The following is a 19,929-nucleotide window of genomic DNA, read 5'->3' as shown; positions in this document are numbered from 1 at the left end:
CACACGTCATTTAAATCATTTAATTTAATCTTCATTTTCACTCTTATTAAAAGTCAGAGGAAATGATGAAATATCTGTGGTTTGTCGTCATGTTTGAGGAAGTTAATGTGCAAAAAAACCTCTGGAAATTTAGCACAGAGGTCGGGTCGGTGAAAAATGCAATAGTGAGCTCTATAGCGCCCCCAGAAGTCGGGTGAGACAAAAGTCCTCGGGCTTTCTCCAAAGTTTCTTGAGGAATGTTTGATAAAGTGGTCAGAATTGTGTTCAATGCTACATTTTGAAGTTTTTATTGTTTGTCTAAGTCGCACATACTTTGTACACTCTCATGACTACAAACACATTTCTAATGCACTTCCAAAACAGGAATGGCTAGTCCATGCTTTTGAATGGACTCATCTTAGCATGTTTGAGCTAGCCGCGCCAAACTTGGTCCATATGTTCTCGACAAGTTAATAATTAAAAGAGATCAAAGGATTTTCTCTACGTCAACAGGCGTGGCCTCAGCGCTCCGACAAAATTGACGTTAAAATGGTAGGAAAGCGACTTAAAAAAAGTGAAAGTTTGAAAGTTAAACATAAACAGAACGACATGAAAGTTCTCGCAGTCCTCGGACATGACGAGCTGCACGGGCCCTTGGTGGTTCAGTGAATGTGCGTTGAAAATTGGATGTGGGAGGGGCAAATAAGTGCGCCGCTTACGACACTGTGGGACTTACAAGCTTCCATTTCAAATAATATCCATGGCCCAATATGTAAATGTATATAAAAAAAGGGCTTTTAATAAATCACACATATCTTTTATTATTATTATTATTCAAAGATTGGCACGGCAGCCTATTAATAGACACTATGCTCAGCATATTTAGTAATCTCCTTTTTCGGGTTTTACTGCGTGTGTCTGTGGCAGTTCTGTGTCCTTTGACCACCCACGACCTCACGTACGGGGCTGAATCTGGCCAGAGGGTGTCCAACAAGATTTAGGAAGAGTAAAGTTGACATGGTGGATGTGAGCAAAGAGGCACGCTTGGGAGTGCAAATCAAGATCATTTGAGAAATTCCGCGCTCACATGGAACAGGTGTCTTTTCCATCGGAGTCTCTGTGCTTTCTGTAGCCCGTATCATGCGACTGCGCGCGGGTTGACAATGTTGAAGCGCTGACACAGGGATTCAACCTCAGTCCCTCCCTCTGCGTCCTCGGGCCAGTACTGTGCGTAAAGCGCCTTCAACTCCTCAAATAACTTGTTATATCTAGTTTTATCCTTGAGCTAACATACGGTCCTCCAAGTTCTATATGTATGTTTTTTTTATTTTATAAGAGAGGTACTGGATCCGCCCAAATAAGTACCGGAACATAGGGAGGCCAAAATTAAGAGAGGATCAAATTAACCCCTAGGTACACGTGTGCGGAACGTCGGGAAGAAGAAAAAATGACATCATGATCCAAACCCGACAGGAAGGACGCCATTTAGGGTTCAACGTTCACTTTTTTTGGCGATTTTGCACCAATGGTATTTGAACAAACTTGTTCTAGTTTTACTTTTTATTCTATTTATTCAATTTAATTAAATCAGTGATTTTAGCTGGCGGGGACACAGGAGCTGCTGGTCTACTGCTGCCTCGTGTGGTCACTTTGTGTCACTAAATAAAGTCTAAATGAAATCTTTCAAAATGAAGGCAGCAGTGGATCAACTGCTCCTGTGGTGCTGTGATGTAAAATCGTTGATTTTGGTGAGGAGGAGATGAGCTCCGGTCTTTAAACTTGAGTTTAACAGTGAGATAAAGACGTGAATGTGTTGAATTATCACAATCATCAGAACTGACTGATGATTGTTCTTCTTCTTGTTTGTCTGGTTTGATTTGTTTTTAAAAAAAGCAAATGGAGCAGAGCTTATGAGAGCAGCTACGAGGTGCATTCATGGAACCTCGTAACTCTCATCATTTGTGCAAACACACCTGCTCCTCCACCAAACAAACCTTGTGGTAATGGATGCCCCACTAGTTAGACTGGCTCCCGACCATCATGTGTCCGTGTCAGGGTTTTTGTTTGGATTTGTACTGAACAGTGCGACGGCTCTGGATCTAATGAATTAGATTTGAACGCGTTACTGTGGTGGTTTCTCCGACGAGAGCGAGAAACGAAGACGGCGTCTGCTGATGACGACGACGTAACAATAACTCACACTCGCTCTGTTTCTCCCTCACTCTGTCACTCAGCAGCAGCAGCAGCAGCAGCAGCAGCAGCAGCAGCAGCAGAGGCAGCAGCAGAGTGGAGGGAACAAACTGAGGTTGGTGGACATGTTTGGATGCTCGCCTCTCCTCACCATATTTGGCAGACACTAACATTCCCCTGCTGCTGCTGCTGCTACTGCTGCTTCACAACCAGGACTGACTCCTCCTCCTCCTCCTCCTCCTGCAGGTTCAGTGGTTGGTCTTCTTGGAAAAGCACCAACACTCCTTTTCAGCAGCTGTTTGGCCGCCGCCACGTTCAGTCGACGTGATGAAGTGTTTGCAGAGTGACACCGAGCCTGACCTGAGTTCAGCTGCAGAGTCGTTCCTTTTATTCTCGTCACCGGTTCAGTTTCAACCCGCTGCACGTCGTCATGTCCGCTTTAGGGAAGAAATGACATTACATGTCATTTAGCAGACGCTTTTATCCAAAGTGACTTTCAACATTTGGGTACAAACAAGAGCTCGAAGTGAGTAAGTGCTTCAAGTAAACCAAACTATAAAGTGTCATAAGTGTGTGTATGTACTGAAATCTGCAACGATCACGTCTTTATCTCACTGTGAGACAGACTTTACAACAGGAAACTGACGTTTGTAAAACACCACTCTCCCACACCAAACCCCACAGAGAAAATCACTAATTTAACATCACACACACACACACAGGAGTTGTTGATCCACTGCTGCCTCGTGTGGTCACTTTGTGTCACTGAGTTAAGTCTGAACGTAGATTTTCAAATGCGACAAACTCTGACAAGTCTTTTTTGGGGTGTCTAAAGTGAGGCAGCGAGCCGCAGCCAACACATTCCTGCCTGAAATAGAACGAGTGTAGATTTCCAGCGAGGTGACTCCGCCCATGTCCACCAAACACACATCTGACTCTCTGTGATGACATCATCACACATTTAGATCAGAGTCCAGGTGAAGGGTCAGTCAGTGTCTTTGACACCTGTGTCACGTCTACAAACGCTTCATCTCTCACACACCGACAGGAAACTGACGTTCGTAAACCACTCACTCTCCCACACCAAACCCCACAGAGAAAATCACTCATTTAACATCACACACACACACAGGTGTTGTTGGTCCACTGCTGCCTCCATCACTAAGTTCAAATGTCTGATTTTGTGATTTCCGGCATTTGAAATATTTCATTTAGTGACACAAACTGGCCACACGAGGCAGCAGAGGACCAGCAGCTCCTGTGTCGCCGCAGCTAAAATCACTGATTTTCTCTATGAGGTTTGGTGCGTGAGCGTGAGTGAATGACAAACTTCAGTTTCCTGTTGTAAAGTCTGTCTCACAGTGAGATAAAGACGCAGACTTATGCCGACATAGATTTTATTGGATAAATCTTTTGGTAAGCAGTTCTATTTGTGTTGATCTCGTGGCAGCTGTGTCTCTTTACTTGGTCATAAATGACCCATAATTATCCGTATCATTAAAAACACAGACTCTGTAGACTGGAGCTTCACAGGACTTCACTCTTAATTCATGTCCATTTATTTCCTCTCTACAGATGTGATCCCGCGGTATTTACTGCAGGAAACCAGAGCGTCTGTAACGTGAAGTCTGAGCTTAGCTTCACACAAACTCACATCTGCAAAAACAACAACCCAGCAATGGACTGTGTCCCTGCTGCACACACACACACACACACACACACACACACACAGCCAGGCTGATACAGCTGACGTGGCGTCCACACAGCACGTGGAATTTAAAAGAAGAAAAAAGAAAAAGACTATTTCAGCTGCAGGGCTTTAAAGGGGAGGAAAAGATCTTTCTGTGAAATTTAGGTTAACAGACACAAATACACACACAACATTTGACATGGTAACGTATAAACAACAACAATATATTAAAAAAACAAAGGATATCAAATATATATCAATATAAACAATTCCATTCATGTGTTCATTGCTTTACTCCCCTTAATGTGTTCATTTGAGGCAGTGACACAAAGTCAGTGAAGCCAGCTAAAGAACACGCATGAAAAACTGATTTTAGCCACGTCAGCCACACCAAACCAGGAGCTGCTGATCCTCTGCTGCCTCGTGTGGTCACTTTGTGTCACTGAGGTGTGATGAGATGTATTACGTTTACTTTGATGAGATGTAACGTGACCTCTGATGAGATGTAACGTGACCTTTAATGAGATGTAACGTGACCTTTGATGAGATGTAACGTGACCTTGTGTACCTCTGATGAGATGTAACGACGAGAGATGTAACGTGACCTCTGATGAGATGTAACGTGACCTTTAATGAGATGTAATGAGTCTTTTGATGAGATGTAACGTGTCCTTTGATGAGATGTAACGTGACCTTTGATGAATGTGTCTTTTGATGTGATGTAACGTGACCTTTGATGAGATGTAACATGACCTTTGATAAGTTTACCTTTGATGAGATGTAACATGTCCTTTGATGAGATGCAACGTGTCCTTGATGAGATGTAACGTGTCCTTTGATGAGACTTAACATGTCCATTGATGAGATGTAACGTGTCCTTTGATGATATGTAACATGTTCTTTGATGAGACGTAACGTGTCCTTTGATGATATGCATGTTCTTTGATGAGGCGTAGCGTGTCCTTTGATGAGATGAGCGTAGCGTGTCCTTGCGTAACATGTCGATGAGACGTGTCGTCGTGTCCTTTGATTAGATGTAACGTGTCCTTTGATGAGACGTAACGTGTCCTTTGATGAGATGTAACGTGTCCTTTGATGAGATGTAACGTGTCCTTTGATGAGATGTAAAGTGTACTTTGATGAGATGTAACGTGTTCTTGTTTGTGTTTAAAAAGATAATAATAATAAATAGAGACACAGTGTCCTCAGTGTTCACCTGCAGATTCTTGGAGAAGTCACTTCACCACAACCTGTCTTTATATTTACAGATGAGGAAGTGAGTCCTCCTGATGGTCTGCTGTGGAGGAAGTGAAGGCCGCAGACGACTCTGCCGTGACTCAGTCCGGCGGAGGGAAGTTCATCTTCTCGAAAACAAACACAGCTATTTTAGATTTGTCATGAGAACAATAATAGAGAGATTTTCTTATATGAATGATTCAGTACGTACACGTGTCTGTCAGACTGTGGTCAGACAGACGGCTGACAAGTCTATTCTTTTATTTTTGTTCTTTCTATCTATGATGATCTCAGATACACACACACACACACACACACACACACACAAACGTCCAAATCACGTGTTAATGAGGAAATGGTTGTTTTTAAAATGTCCTGTTGAAGACATCTGGATATTGTTTTATGAATAAATATTAAAGGAATAGTTTATGTTGTTATCGACCGGTGGTTGTGACACAAAGTCAAAATCGACGCCATCTTTAAGAACACGTTCACATCTTTGTCTGACTGTGAAACTGAAGTCTGTAAACCACTCACTCTCCCACACCAAAGTCCAGAGAGAAAACCAGTGATTTCTGCTGCCTCGTCCTTTCAGAGTCAAAAGGAAGATGAAAGAAATAGAAGAAGAATCTGAGCTGCTTCGCTCTGTTCCATCAGAGTTAGATTTGAACTATTCTGCTGAGTCATCATTCGTGATGTTTTCATGCTGAGTCACTGTGGATCAGACACTGACTAACTCAGTAAGTCACATTCTTATTTTGGTAAATCGTGTTTGATATCGCTCTCTCTCTGTGTGGAAGGAAGTGAACCAGCTTCAGCAGACCCGATGAGTCAAACCCAGAGCTGGTCCACTCTGCCAGGGACGTGCGTCACTTCAGATACTAACACTACACTGGATGAATTTCCTTGTGTAAGAATGGCACATTCTGTCTCACAGTGATCATGTGACGTGTGTTTTGCAGCTTTATTAAAGCCACAGTAACATGTTAATGTGTAAAAACCTGTTTCAGCTTCAGTTTGTGCTCCAGGTTCAAAATCCCGACGTCTAAAAGTGTCGCAGTGATTTTTGCAGATTAGTGGAAACTCAACTCACAACTCAGAATCACATCTGCTCCAAAGAATCTGTCCTCTGTGTGTGCGTGTGTGTGTGTGTGTAAATCCCAAAGCTAACATCCGTTGATAGTAGATTCCAGCTGATAGAGCAGCGGCTCGCACTGATGGCATCATAATCCAGAGACAGGAAGTAGATGAATGAGTTTGTGAGTACAGGGGCCCACACACACACACACACACAGCACATTGTATAGCATTCATAGTGAGGACATTCATTAACATAACACAATCCCTTACCCTTACCCTGACCTTAACCATCACAGCTAAGCGCATAACCTTTACCCTAACCTAATTCTAACCCTAAAACCAGGTCTTAACCCTGAAATCAGAATGTGAGGACCAGCCAAGAAGTCCTCACTTCCTTATACAACTGTTTTGGTGCTCAAAAAGATACCCATACAAGAACACACACACACACACACACTGTACAGCACATTAATGAAAGAAATCCCATAATCTCATGTCATTCAGTTGCTTGTTAAAGTTTTAGGAAGCATGTGACCTACTTATGTTATTTTGTTCTTCTGGTCCCACTACAAACATTTCCTATTAAGTCATTCATTCATTGATTCATTCATTCATGCTCATCACATGATTCAAGCTTAAGGCTTTTATCATCACTGCCACGAGGATCCCATTTCTCTTTTGTCTTCACAGACACTGGACGGACTGTCCTACAGTTTGGTTTACAGGGATCTTTAAGTCCACAACGTCCTCAGAACACGTCTTTATCTCAATGTGAGACAGACTCTGTGAACCACTCACTCTGCCACACCAAAGTCCAGTGAGAAAATCAGTGATTTTCTGCTGCCTCGTGTGGTCACTTTGTGTCACTGAAATAAGTCTGAACGGAGATTTTAAAAATGCCGAAGTCACAAACAACTCATTTGAACTTAGTGATGGAGGCAGCAGTGGATCAACTCCCGTGTGTGTGTGTGTGTGTGTGTGTGTGTGTGGGACAGTGAGTGGTTCACAAACCACTCCTTTTGACACTTTGACCAATCACAGAGCAGTTCAGAGAGGAAGCACGCCTCCTCCTATTGGTTGTTAGGGTTACTAAATCTGAAGATCTAGGACGGATCATTTGAGGTACATGTCTGCCACCTAGTGGTCACTGGATGTAAAGCAGAAAAAATATTAATAATAATTCAAACGTTAAAAACAGACTCTTTCTCATTTCAGTAAGTTTGTATATTTTTGTCATCACAAGCTAAATAAAGTCTCTACCAGAAGGTTTAGTGTTTTTTTCATATTAATATTCAATTATTAAACACAAAGTGCAGAGACTGGAGTTTAATCAGATGAGACTGATGAAATAAAATAAAATAGATCCTAAAGAGAAATGTTTTCAGAGTTCCCACAGTCATGAAATTCCTGGAAGAGTTTTGAAATTAGAAAAACAGTTTTCCAGGCCTGGAAAAAGTTTTGAATTATCCGATCGAGCCATCCCTTAATACAAACGTTCTCTTAATTCCAAACCATTTCCTGGTGGAATGATGGCTTGAACGTAGGAAGGATCCACGGATTCATCCAAACACAAGATGGCCAGTGGTGGCGCTAGACTAGGGGTGGCCAAGGCTATTTCAGGGGGTGTGGTTAGGGTGATTAGCGACCACCATAAAACTTACTTTAGAAGGAAGATTTCACTTTTCATTCTTCTTCTTCTTCTCATAAAAAGGTAGATTATCGTGGCAGGAGGGGACAGATAAATTAGAATGTGGGAATTATCGTGCTGTAAGTCTTCTGAACAATGATTATAAATGTCTAAAAGAATAGAACTGATATTACCAGTGTTAATACAGAAGGACCAGACTGGCTTTGTCAGACCTAAGACGACATCAGAGGAACACGTGATGAGACAAGTCACACAACAAAGACTGGAGACACTGATCGTGAGTTTGGATGCAGAGAAAGCATTGGATTCAGTGAGGCGGTCCTTTTTATATAAAGTACTTAACTTTAATACTACTTAACTAGAAGAGACACATTTGCAGCACTATACAACAAACCAACAGCTAGAATTAAAATCACTGGAGATCAAAGCGATTCATTCGTTCTGGAAAGAGGAACGAGACACGGGTGTTGTGCGTCGCCGCTCCGAATGGAATAGAATCATAGTGAGGTATTTATGGCGAGGGAAAAAGGCCAGAATTAAATTTTTAGACACTGCAATTAAGAAAAGAAAAAGGTGGAATGGGCCTTCCCTGCTCACAGGAATACTATCTTTCAGCCCAACTGAGGCCTTTAGTCTGCCTGTGTTCACCAACATACTCTGCAGCATGGAAGGAAGTAGAAGGGAATCCCAATAACAGCCCTACGATGTGATTACAGATTACACGTAGGATTCTGTAACAGGCAGCTTTCTGAAGTCCTGGCCGGAGATTAGGATTAGCGTCTAAAATGATGAGGTGGTGTTCCTATGATTCAGACTTTGAAATAGAATTGATGCCAGATTTAAGATATGGATCTCAAAAGGTTGAACTACCTATTATTCATTTGTCCACAAAGGGACATTTCGGGGGTTTTGAAGACCTACAGAAGGATCATGGACTGGGGACGGATGATTTCTTTAGATATCTACAAGCGAGACACTATTTTAACAAACATCTTAAAGAGGTGTGAGTCAGGTCTCATATTTTTATCATTAACTAAACCCAGATCAGGCAACACAATTATCTCAGAGTTATACAATGCCATACAATTATCTAAACAAGAGAACACGGATTACATAAAGAAGAAATGGGAAAACGAAGTAAAGGTAACGATCACACAGGAGAGCTGGGAGAAAATATGCCAGCGACAACGGGTCTGGACCGGGTCAAACAGTTCTACTGGAAAAACACCTATTCAGAGAAGACATCAGGGCGACGGGGACGCTTGTTGGAGACTTTGTGCGTCAAATGGAGCCGACCACTTTCATATATTTAGGGACTGTCAGGCAATAAAACCTTACACTTATTAGGTCTATAAAAATGTATTTAATGTAAACATTCTGTTTACATGTGAAACTGTGTATTTGGACGATCTGAACAATGGAGACAAACGACTGCTGGTTATTATGTTGGCAGCCAGTAAGAGGAAATGGTTACAAGTAGAACCGCCCACCATTGATGATTGCATTGAAATGGTCTATGGGATTTCTGTTCTGGAGAAGATCTCCTTTTCCCTCAAAGTTGAAAAAGAACCATTTTATAAGATGTGGTCCAAAGTACGTGAAACCAATCAGACCTGATTTCATTTAACTGTACTTGACTTCCAAGTTTGTGTCTGTTGACGTGTTCGCGGTCAGTCTCTCGTGTCACGTATGAAGTTTTGTGATGATCGTTCAATCCATGACAAAGTCGTAGGGAACTTCCTGTTTCATGGAAAATGGCCGAAATTTCGCCAAACTTCCATGGCCACGCCCCTTCTCAAGCCACAAAACCTTTCGATAACTTTTTGCTTTTGATGTGTTTGTACAAACGGACACTTTTTTATGTCAGTACGATAAAAACGCTCAGACGGGTTTGTTCATTTAGGAAGCGAGCAACAGTTCACTTCCTGTTTCAGATGACCTACTTCCTGTGTGCAGGTCATGGCTTGGAGACATTTTCAGGGCAGGCCGATGTCCGACTTCCTATTGGGTCAAGTTTGTGTCCGTAGCCGTGCTCAGGGTCGGTCTCTCGTGTCACGCATGAAGTTTCAAGGCTATCGTTTAATGTACGGCGAAGTTATAGGGAACTTCCTGCTTTGTGGCGATTGGTGGAAATTCGCCCAAATTTTCGATGGTTGCCATGTTACCTAGAGATAATGTTTTGCCTTTGATGTGTCTGGTACAAACTGACACGTTTTTTTTTAATGTGGATCCAACGAGTGCGTTCATTTACAAAGCGTAAAAATCGCCCTAAAATCGGCCAAAGATGAAAAGAAACGTAATTTGATTGATTTTAACATCACACACACACAGTTGTAGTGTTTGAAATCCTTTGTTCAGATTAACCTCAGTGACACAAAGCGACCACACGAGGCAGCAGAGGACCAGCAGCTAAAGTCACTGATTTTCACTATAGACTTTGGTGTGAGAGAGTGAGTGTTTTACCAAGTTCAGTCGGTCTAACAGTGAGAGAAAGACGTGAACATGTGACATATGATATAGTGGACATAACAGCAGGCATCTGTGAGTCTCAGACTGGCCATCAGGGGGCGCACATGGCTCCCAATAAGTGTGTGAGCACCTGATACGACTACGTCTCAAAACTCCTAAAACTTTAGGGAACAGATTGTTACTGAACTCACGGCTCAGTATGAAACTTGAATTGAATGAAATCTTGTGATCCGGCAGCTTCCTGCGCCTGAAAGAAAGAGGACGGTCGCCGTGACGACAAACAGAAAATATACAAAGACATTGTTCCACAGAGCGGACGTTCTTTTATCAAACAGAACAAAGAAACAAACACAACACAAGCAGTTTCTTCCAATTTTACCTCCAAAATTTAAAATCTCTTACATTGAATAGGCTGGATGATCTCACTGTGATCTCACCGTGATCTCCCTGTGATCTCACCGTGATCTCCCTGTGACCTCACCGTGATCTCAATGTGATCTCCCTGTGACCTCACCATGATCTCACCGTGACCTCCCTGTGACCTCACCGTGACCTCACTGTAATCTCACCGTGATCTCACCGTGATCTTTTCCAGGAATTGGACCAGGGAAACTAGCAGGGAAAGTTCTGGAGGATGTCTGGAGCAGCGGTGGCAGACCTCCTGCTGTGTTTTGAAAGCTTTTCTGACTCTTTGCCTAAAGGACTTCAAACCAGGTTCCCGGGCTTGTGTGGACAGAGAAAATGTGTGGACTTCAGTGCAGGTCTGAAAACAGCGGTTTTCAGGAGTTTCCTCTGATGAGGCAGAGATTCATGTCAGTGTGTATTGAGCACAGAAAATGTTAAATCATTTGATAAAGTCACTTTTTTTTCTCTTGGCGGCATCAAATCAAAACATCACATGCAGGACACTGAACATTTAAATGGAGCAGAGACCTTTGCACATCAATAGTGACACAAAAAAATCTACATTTTCTTTTTTTAAAGCGTGGTTGTTTGAGGTACTGCGACAGCCCGGTCTCAGCCTGGCTCTCAGCTGCAGGGGGCGCTCTCGGTGCAGTTAGTGTCAGTACCTCATTCAATGACACTTGATAATCTACAGCAAAATATCACTTTATAATCACGGGAATTAAATTGAGATTACAGGCGAGTCAGTGAAAGTTCTCGGGACGTAAGTGTTTGAAAAAATCAAGCGGCCTCTTCTCGTGACTCTCGCTCAGAGATGCACTCGTTAACATCCGGTCGCATTTCACCGGCGACCACAGAGGACGTCAACAGGAAGGAGGAAAGAAAACGTGTTTGGAGACGGACGAATATCCTCCGGGTCTGTGTGTGTGTGTGTGTGTGTGTGTGTCCACGTCTGATCCGTGTCACAGGACCTGGAGATCCTTCAGGGTTAGGGGGGGGGCGGGGCAGTCATCTGTTTCCAAACTTCTTCTTTCAGCCTTTCTGTCTCTGTGTCCGTGTCTTAGTCTGTGTTGCACCGTGGAGGCCAGCGGGGGGCGCTGTTAAGAAGCCTTACCCAGCTCTATTTTCTTCTGAATGGCTCGAGCTGAGTGGTAGATGAGCGAGTCGATGAGACCGGCCACTGAAGGACACACACACACACACAGACACACACACACACACACACACACACACACACACACACACACACACACACACACACACACACACAAAAAGCATTGCATATTTTCACAAATTATAAAATATTCCAATTTGAAAAATACAACAAAAAATGCAACAATTGTGTAGCTGAATGAAGTTTGTGTTGTGAAGTGTGCGGCACTAAGTTTGTGTTGTGAAGTGTGCGACACTTAGTTTGTTTTGTGTTGTGTTGTGAAGTGTGCTTACACTAAGTTTGTTGTGAAGTGTATGCACACTAAGTTTGTGTTGTGAAGTGTATGCACACTAGTTTGTGTTGTGAAGTGTGCACGCGTTTGTGTTGTGAAGTGTGCTACACTAAGTTTGTGTTGTGAAGTGTAGCGGCACTAAGTTTGCAGAAGTGTGCGCACACTAAGTTTGTGTTGTTAAGCAAGCATACCAAGTTTGTGTTGTGAAGTGTGCTCACTAAGTTTGTACACACTAAGTTTGTGTTGTGAAGTGTAACTAAGTTTGTGTTGTGAAGTGCTGTATGCGACACTGGAAGCGTGGAAGTTTGTGTTGCGAAGTGACACTGTTTGTGTTGTGAAGCGTGCGGCACTAAGTTTGTAAGGGCAATAAAAGTGCGCTAAAGTTTGTGTTAGTAAGTGTGTTAAGTTTGTGTTGTGAAGTGTGCGGCACTAAGTTTGTGTTGTGAAGTGTGCGACACTAAGTTTGTGTTGTGAAGTGTGCGACACTCGTCAGACGCTGAAAACGTGTTTTTCTATTAAACTTAAACAAAAGCAACGATGTCCGAGCTGAACATTTGAAAGTTTCTCCATCAGAGTAGGCGGAGCTAGTGAGATGCTGAAAGTGTGTGTTTTTGAAGAGGAAATGTGTAGCAGTGGTGGGAGGAAACATTCAGATCAGTGAGAAAGGCACGTGTGAGCGTATTTAATCTTCTCACAGTCGTTAAATGTGACTCACCTGTGAAAACACCTCCGATAATGGCACAAACTCCTGTCAGGAAGTGTGTGAATGATCTGGAAAAACGAGACAGAGACAACGTCTTTGACTTTTTTCATTCCACTGAGTCTTTTAGAAAAAAAACACAGAAAACTTGACTGAAGCAACAGTTTTCATGTGTTAATAAAAAATGACAAACTTAATCACATGATGTCGTCAGATTTTAGCCACTGAACAAAAGACTCCCTTCATGAAATCTATGTGAGTTTAAGTCTACGACATCTTAAGAACGTCTTCACGTCTTTATCTCTGTGAGACAGACTTTAACAACAGGAAACTGACGTCTGTAAACCACTCACTCTCACACACCAAAGTCCATAGAAAAAATCAGTGATTTTAGATCGTGGGGACACGGGAGCTGCTGGTCCTCTGCTGCCTCGTGTGGCCACTTTGTGTCACTGAGTTAAATCTGAACAAAGGATTTTAAAAGCTGAAGTGACAAAATAAGACATTTGGACATAGTGATGGAGGCAGCAGTGGATCAACAACTCATGTGTGTGTGATGTTAAAATCACTGATTTTCTCTATGGACTTTGGTGTGGGAGAGTGAGCTGAAAAAGCTTCCTCCTCCAGTGTGTGTGTGTGTGTGTGTGTGTGTGTGAGTCGTACCTGTGTTTCTCAGTGAACTTCACCATCATCGGGGACAGCTCGTATAAAACAAAGACGCCCGGCAGCCCCTGGTCCCCGATCAGCCCGTTGGCCACTTTCTCGTGTCTGGTGACAGAAAACTGGTTTGTCTTCAACACCTGAACAAAAGAACACGACATAAGAAGACTGAAAAAATATCAAATATGCTCAAAATATCAAATATGTCATTTTATTTTTTACGTTTTCCCAACGACAGCCGTGATAATGTGGGGCTAGCACTGCAAAATTCTGTGAATTTTTAGAAATTGGAAACTCTCCACGGGAATCAATGGGAATAAAGTGGAAATGTTTAATTCAGTTGAAGGTTGTGAGGTGAAATATAGATGTCAAAATAAGAGATTTTAGGATAATAACATTTGATGTAAAAACAGTTGAATATCAACAATAATCCACAGCACACACGACTTACCGCAGGGCTACTGAGGCCACGCCCCCCACATGTACTGTCACATGACACCACAGGTGATTTTCTACAAACCTGAACTATTGAAGCCACACGTTTGAGCCCAATGACTAAATTAAGTCAAGTAAGAGGTCGATATTTATCATATCTGTGCTATTCAACTGTTTAACTAATTTAACTAGTGCATCAGCATGGATTAAAGTAGCTAGATAGCAAACCAGTAGCTAGCTAGCTGGTAAACCAGGAACTAGCTGGCTGGCAAAACAGTAGCTGGTCAAGCTAGCAAACAGTAGCTAGCTAGCAAACCTGTAGCAAGTGAACTTAACTTAACTAACTAGTAGCTGGCAAATCAATAACTGGCTAGTCGGTAATCCAGTGAAATGCACTTCTTCTTCTTCTTTTTTGAGGTTTTATGGCGGTTGGCAAACATTAGCGCCACCATCTGGTATGGAGTGTGTCTCGAAATGTTGATCTAACTGAACTATTACTTAAAAATTTAAATAATAATAAATAATAATTATATGTACATAAAAAACAAAACAAAACAAAAAAACAACACACATATATATAAATATATATACATACATTCAAACGGATGAACATACATATAACTAGTACACCCTACATCCAAACCTATATCCTCCCAATAAACTTTGTGGTTTTAAGAAAATGAAAGAATATTTCGTTCCTCTGTATTCCATCTACCAACTCGTTCCTCATCAGTGTCTCTCAGTGTTTGAATCATGACCTCTTTCCTGTGACATCTGGGACACTGTGTTAGAACATGCTGAAGTGTTTCCTCCTGCCACAGTGATCACATGTGTCTGTATCATGTTTATTGAGTCTGAATAGTGTGATGTTTAATCCTGAACGGCCAAACGTAATCCTTGATATGATATTTTCCTCCTGCCTGCTTCTTCCCGTGTGCCTAGCCTCTCCCACTTTCCTTTGGATTTTGAAAAACCATCTTCCATTCCTCTCCCCTCCAATTGTTTGTTTTGTTTTTGCCATCCGTCCTTTAGTTTTTCAGTGAAATGTAAGCTAGTCACCTGGAATATGATGTTGTTTCTTCTGCCCCCTGCTGGACAGTTTTCTGTGACCATACACACATTCCTAAAACTATATCTTGAGATTATATCAATTATATATAATCGGTCTGTATATACAAATTAATCTGTGTCACAATATTTTTATCGTATAATTTTAATCTTCGTATCTGACACCATTTTCTTTCAATGGTCCAACGTTTCCAGTTAATTCTCATCAATTCCCAAGGAAAGTTTCTGGAATTTACCGCAAACCCTACGTGGGACTCACCTCTCCGTCAGTTTTCACGTAAATCGTGGGAACAATTTTGACAAAATACTGGTACATCATCGATGCTGTGGGAGAGAAAAAGACAACACAAAACATGAGGACATTCAGAGCGTGAGACGGATCAGCTGTGGAGGAAAGAAATCTGAAAACCCTCTGAGTTCCACACCCAAACCTTAGATCACCACTGTCATCCACATAGAGACCAGGATCAACCACTTTAACTTGATCTCATTGTGACTCTAAAATTCAAGTGAACAAGTGCATTTTCAAACAAATACAATATTTTTGAATGATTAAATCAATATTTTAGTTGCTTCTTTAAAAGTGACGTTTGAAAAACTAATAAAAAAGGAAAAATGTTGACTCAAATCTAATTCCATACCATATAAGAGAGGGACAACATTAATATTTTAACTACACTCTCCCTTCACCGCTGAAAACCTCGTTCGCGGAGATCATTTGTGAGCCACCAGGTGGCGGTGTTCACGCCCCCCTCCTGGATTATATCCCCCTCTTGATTTGCTCTTCGTCGACCGGCTTCCGCTTCCTGTATCCGGTGATGGAGGCTCTGCTGGACGAGTACGTCTGAACACAGCTGCGCTAAAAACGATTAAACCCCAGTTGAGGACAAATAATAAACAGCGCTTAAAACACGCGAAATCAAGGTGAGACACGGTTTTGTCCGGGGGGGGTGGTGGGGGAGAATGTCGCAAAAAGGGTTAACGGCCAGAAACGTGTCGTGTTTACCTGTCAAGGCCACGGGTGCTAGTTAGCATGCTACGCTAACACAACCGGTCGGCGCCGCATTATTATTACTTTTTTGAGTGAGTTTGACGCACTGGAACATGACAATAGAATAAACGCAAAAGTGTTTATTTATATTTCATTAGTTAAGTATGTATGGGAAAAAAACGTATGTTCAGTGACGTAAGCCCAGTTTATAAAGTAGCATCGAACACACTTCAAACCAGCTTAACAAGGTCATTTTTTTTTTTATTATTATTAATATTCTGACGAGGCTCAGGAGTTAATAGTTTATACGGAGTGGACATTTAGGAGAGAGTTCTATTCTGTTAGCAATTGTGTCCACGTTATGACCCGGTCACTCTCCCACACCAAAGTCCATAGAGATAACGCGTGATTTTAACATCACAGCACACTGAAGTTGTCGATCCACTGCTGCCTCCATCTCTAAGTTCAAATGTCTTATTTTGTCAATTCGGCGTTTGAAAATCTTCATTCAGATTGACCTCAGTGACACAAAGTGACCACACGAGGCAGCAGAGGACCAGCAGCTCCTGTGTCCCCACGAGCTAAAATCACTGATTTTCTTTATGGACTTTGGTGTGGGAGAGTGAGATAAATACGTCAACATGGCATTATGAACATTTTGATAAGTTGTGGTCTTGTTAAGTGGCAGAAATCTGTTTTTCCACTTGTGTCCACAACGACTGGTGTCTGAGGCACTAAATGTGTATTAATCTCATACAGCCAAGATAAATTAGAATCAGTGTGTTTAATAAGGGAAGGGTTAGGGTTTGTTTTTACATACGATTTTTGAAATGGGACATTTGAGAAAGTCATAATTTCCAGATTTTGGAAAGTCATTGTGGACCAAACAAAATAATAAACAGATACATTGATAATTATACATACTGTGTGTATATATCTATAAGCTTGATTCCAGTAAATGTGTCTCTTGTCCAGATGCCGGTGGCTGTTGGTCCGTATGGCCAGACTCAGCCCAGCTGTTTTGACCGGGTCAAGATGGGCTTCATGATGGGCTTTGCTGTAGGAATGGCTGCTGGAGCCATGTTCGGCACTTTCTCCTGTCTCAGGTAACTCGTGAGTTCATCTGTGCACCCACTGAACTACTCTGACTTTGTTTTAATGTGATCTCCCTGTTAAATATGGAGCTCCGTCAAAACAGCCAAACAATACTGAACTAGTGAAGCAATTAATGAGCTACAAAAATGAGTGGAGAATTGTCCTTATTTATTCATTCACAGAAAAATGAATACTGTCACTCCGTGTCAACATTAACATAAGTAATGTGGATTTAATCCTGCTCATTGTAAAAGTGCAACCATGTATTTTATTCATGTGGAATTCATCTGAATAACCTATACTGTTTCTCGGCTTGCTTATTCTGCATCATTGATTTGCCAGAGTATATCTTTCAGTTATTCATTACCTTTACCTGACTGTCTCTGCCACTGTGGTACTAATAATGAATTCTTTTATGTTCAAATGAACTGAAAAACATTACACCGACTGCCTTCCTAATTTATCCATTACCACAAGGTGGCAGTGGTTAGTTGAGTATCTCAACATGATGTGAACCCCGTATTGGTCTCGTGCTCCTGGGTTTAAATATCTGAAGGACAATGTTGTGGAATATTTCAGTAAACGTCATCATGCTTGGCGCCTTTGACTGTAGATGTGAGTTTATATTATATATCTATACGATAACATGAGACAACATATGGTCCTAAACGTTAGCTATCGTGATAAAGTATGTGTGATTTGAACTTTCCTGGTTGTAAAGTCTGTTGCATTGATAATACGTTTGTGAAATACACTAAATATTATATACGTTGATTTAAAAATAAAAAGTCTCGAATCCCGCATAATGATTCTTAATTGTTTGCGTCACAGAAGAATTTGACCATATTTCTAGTCGATGTGTTTGTAACGCATGTAAATATCCTTCATATCTAAAGATCATGTAATACAGATGGTAAACAGTAGATTATTTTATTTTATTGTCATTTTTTGTGACGATTCTACAGCCATAAAATCCAAATAAATCCAGGCCACCTGAATATCATGATGCTCGTAAGCGGTTTAAAACCACATGTTTTTACAAGACACAAACACGGCGCACACACATTTGTATTTTCTGTAAATTACAGACGCGTTTTAGTTTGTTATTTTTTAAGAAAATGCTCACTAATGTCATTAAAGTTGGGTTAAACCGTCTCCTCCCTCTCTCTCTAGGATCGGCATGCGTGGCAGAGAGCTGATGGGAGGAGTGGGAAAAACCATGATGCAGAGCGGGGGGACGTTCGGCACTTTCATGGCCATCGGTATGGGCATCCGCTGCTGAGGACGGGGAATGACCGCATCAACATCTATGGGACTTTTCAAACCACACCCTGCTCTCTGTGAGCCGAAAGCTGTCACACTCTCACCCTGCAGTCTCACTTTGTCAATAAAGGTTCACATTTGTCAAATGGGGTTATTACAGCGTGTGTGTGTGTGTGTGTTACACTTCCAGAGTGACGAGCCCCAAGTGGGTGATGTTGATTTGAGGGGAAATTTCCACCTGTAGCCACTGCACGACTTTGTCTCCTCCTCCTGTTTATGTGAGGTCACAGTAGTTGGAATGACTTCCATTTCAGTTCAAATGTTTGAGAAGAAGAGGCGAGAATTCTCAACTGATTTCACAACTAAACTCTACGGTATCTTAATCGGAACGTTTCCTCAATACCGTCAGAAAAGATGATGCGGAAGCCGGAAACCTTATAGCGCTTGTGTTGCTTTGTTTTTGTTCCGTGCAGAGTTGCAGAATCATTCCCGATAAAGTACAGCAGAGGAAGTTATTCCAAGAAAGTGCATCAAATCAGCCACGTGGGAGTTTTTCAGCTTCAAAACGCACAGTAACTGCGTTCAGTCACGTTCACGTTCAGCTAACGTCATATTGAATTGGTAGAAAATGAAACGTTAGCCTGTCGTTTGCAGTGAATTGTGTGCGACGCGTGTTCAACATCATTAACTGAACGTTACGTCAGATGTCATGTGACGTCTCATTTGTGTCATTGTAATTGAAACATGAAACAAACCACAGTAACGGATACGTTTTATATCTGATCACATGCTAATAGATACATTATTAAAACAATTAACATAAACTTAAACTCTTGGTGTAGATGACAAGTGATGACTTAAATCATTTAAACATTTATAAACATTAATAACTGATCCTCTATAATAGTTTAGTGTATTTGTTACATTATTTTCTTATGCTGGCATCAAAAGACACAAATAAATGAAACTTTAAGACCTAGAAGCAGCGTTCATGTGATTTTACACATTCATAGAGCTGTGAAATCCATTCACGCATAATAACCGCGATAATGTCACACTGTTGACGTCCCTAACGTCAACAGTGTGTGTGAGAGTCACATCCTTCTACGGCTGAAAGGCGAGAAAATATTCAAATCAAATGTGATCAGTGGGAATCATCCTCAGCATGGTCGTAATATTTGGCAGGTTTTGACTTTGTAAACCCCAACGACAACATTAGAAACACTGTAATGACGATTTCTGAAGAGATAAATGAATAAGAGAGTGAAATTCTGACCTTGTGGCGCCGTGACGTCCGTGCCGTCCAGAGGGTTCACGATGCCGGGGTAATCTTTACCGAAGGACAGGTGTTTTATGTGATGCGTCATATTTATCTGCAGGACGACAGAGGAGTGAGAAACATCACGGCAGTGATATCTTCTGAAGATTCAACAGTCTGTCACTCTACAGTCAATGATTAACTTTGACTGTTACCCATCAACAAAACGACAGAACTACACAAACTCCTGCTCAGGTACTTAGACATGACACCAAAGTCCAGAGAGAAGACCAGTGATTTTAGCTGCGGACACGACC

General features: G+C 41.7%; 2 protein-coding genes across 3 annotated transcripts in view; one reads left to right on the top strand and one right to left on the bottom strand.

Moving 5' to 3' along the window:
- Window positions 1-10,595: 10,595 nt before the first annotated feature.
- The window catches only part of ergic3 (ERGIC and golgi 3), a 17,066-nt gene continuing 7,732 nt past the window's right edge, over window positions 10,596-19,929 (bottom strand). For both annotated transcript variants that reach the window (XM_044024465.1, XM_044024467.1), the window contains 5 exons: window positions 19,631-19,727; window positions 15,265-15,329; window positions 13,506-13,642; window positions 12,858-12,913; window positions 10,596-11,877 (listed from right to left, as the gene is read on the bottom strand). In XM_044024465.1, coding sequence (XP_043880400.1) covers window positions 11,798-11,877; window positions 12,858-12,913; window positions 13,506-13,642; window positions 15,265-15,329; window positions 19,631-19,727 — 435 coding nt within the window. In that variant the 3' untranslated portion in view covers window positions 10,596-11,797. The remainder of the gene's footprint in view (window positions 11,878-12,857; window positions 12,914-13,505; window positions 13,643-15,264; window positions 15,330-19,630; window positions 19,728-19,929) is intronic.
- Window positions 15,797-18,504, top strand: romo1 (reactive oxygen species modulator 1). Its single transcript, XM_044024468.1, has 3 exons — window positions 15,797-15,929; window positions 16,972-17,102; window positions 18,265-18,504. The coding sequence occupies exons 2-3, from the start codon at window positions 16,972-16,974 to the stop codon at window positions 18,371-18,373; spliced, it is 240 nt and encodes a 79-aa protein (XP_043880403.1). The 5' UTR covers window positions 15,797-15,929; the 3' UTR covers window positions 18,374-18,504.

This window comes from Solea senegalensis, linkage group LG4 (assembly GCF_019176455.1).
Source record: "Solea senegalensis isolate Sse05_10M linkage group LG4, IFAPA_SoseM_1, whole genome shotgun sequence".
Lineage (NCBI taxonomy): Eukaryota > Metazoa > Chordata > Actinopteri > Pleuronectiformes > Soleidae > Solea > Solea senegalensis.
The sequence above is the reverse complement of the archived record's forward strand: the minus strand, read 5'-3'. Positions and strand labels throughout refer to the sequence as shown.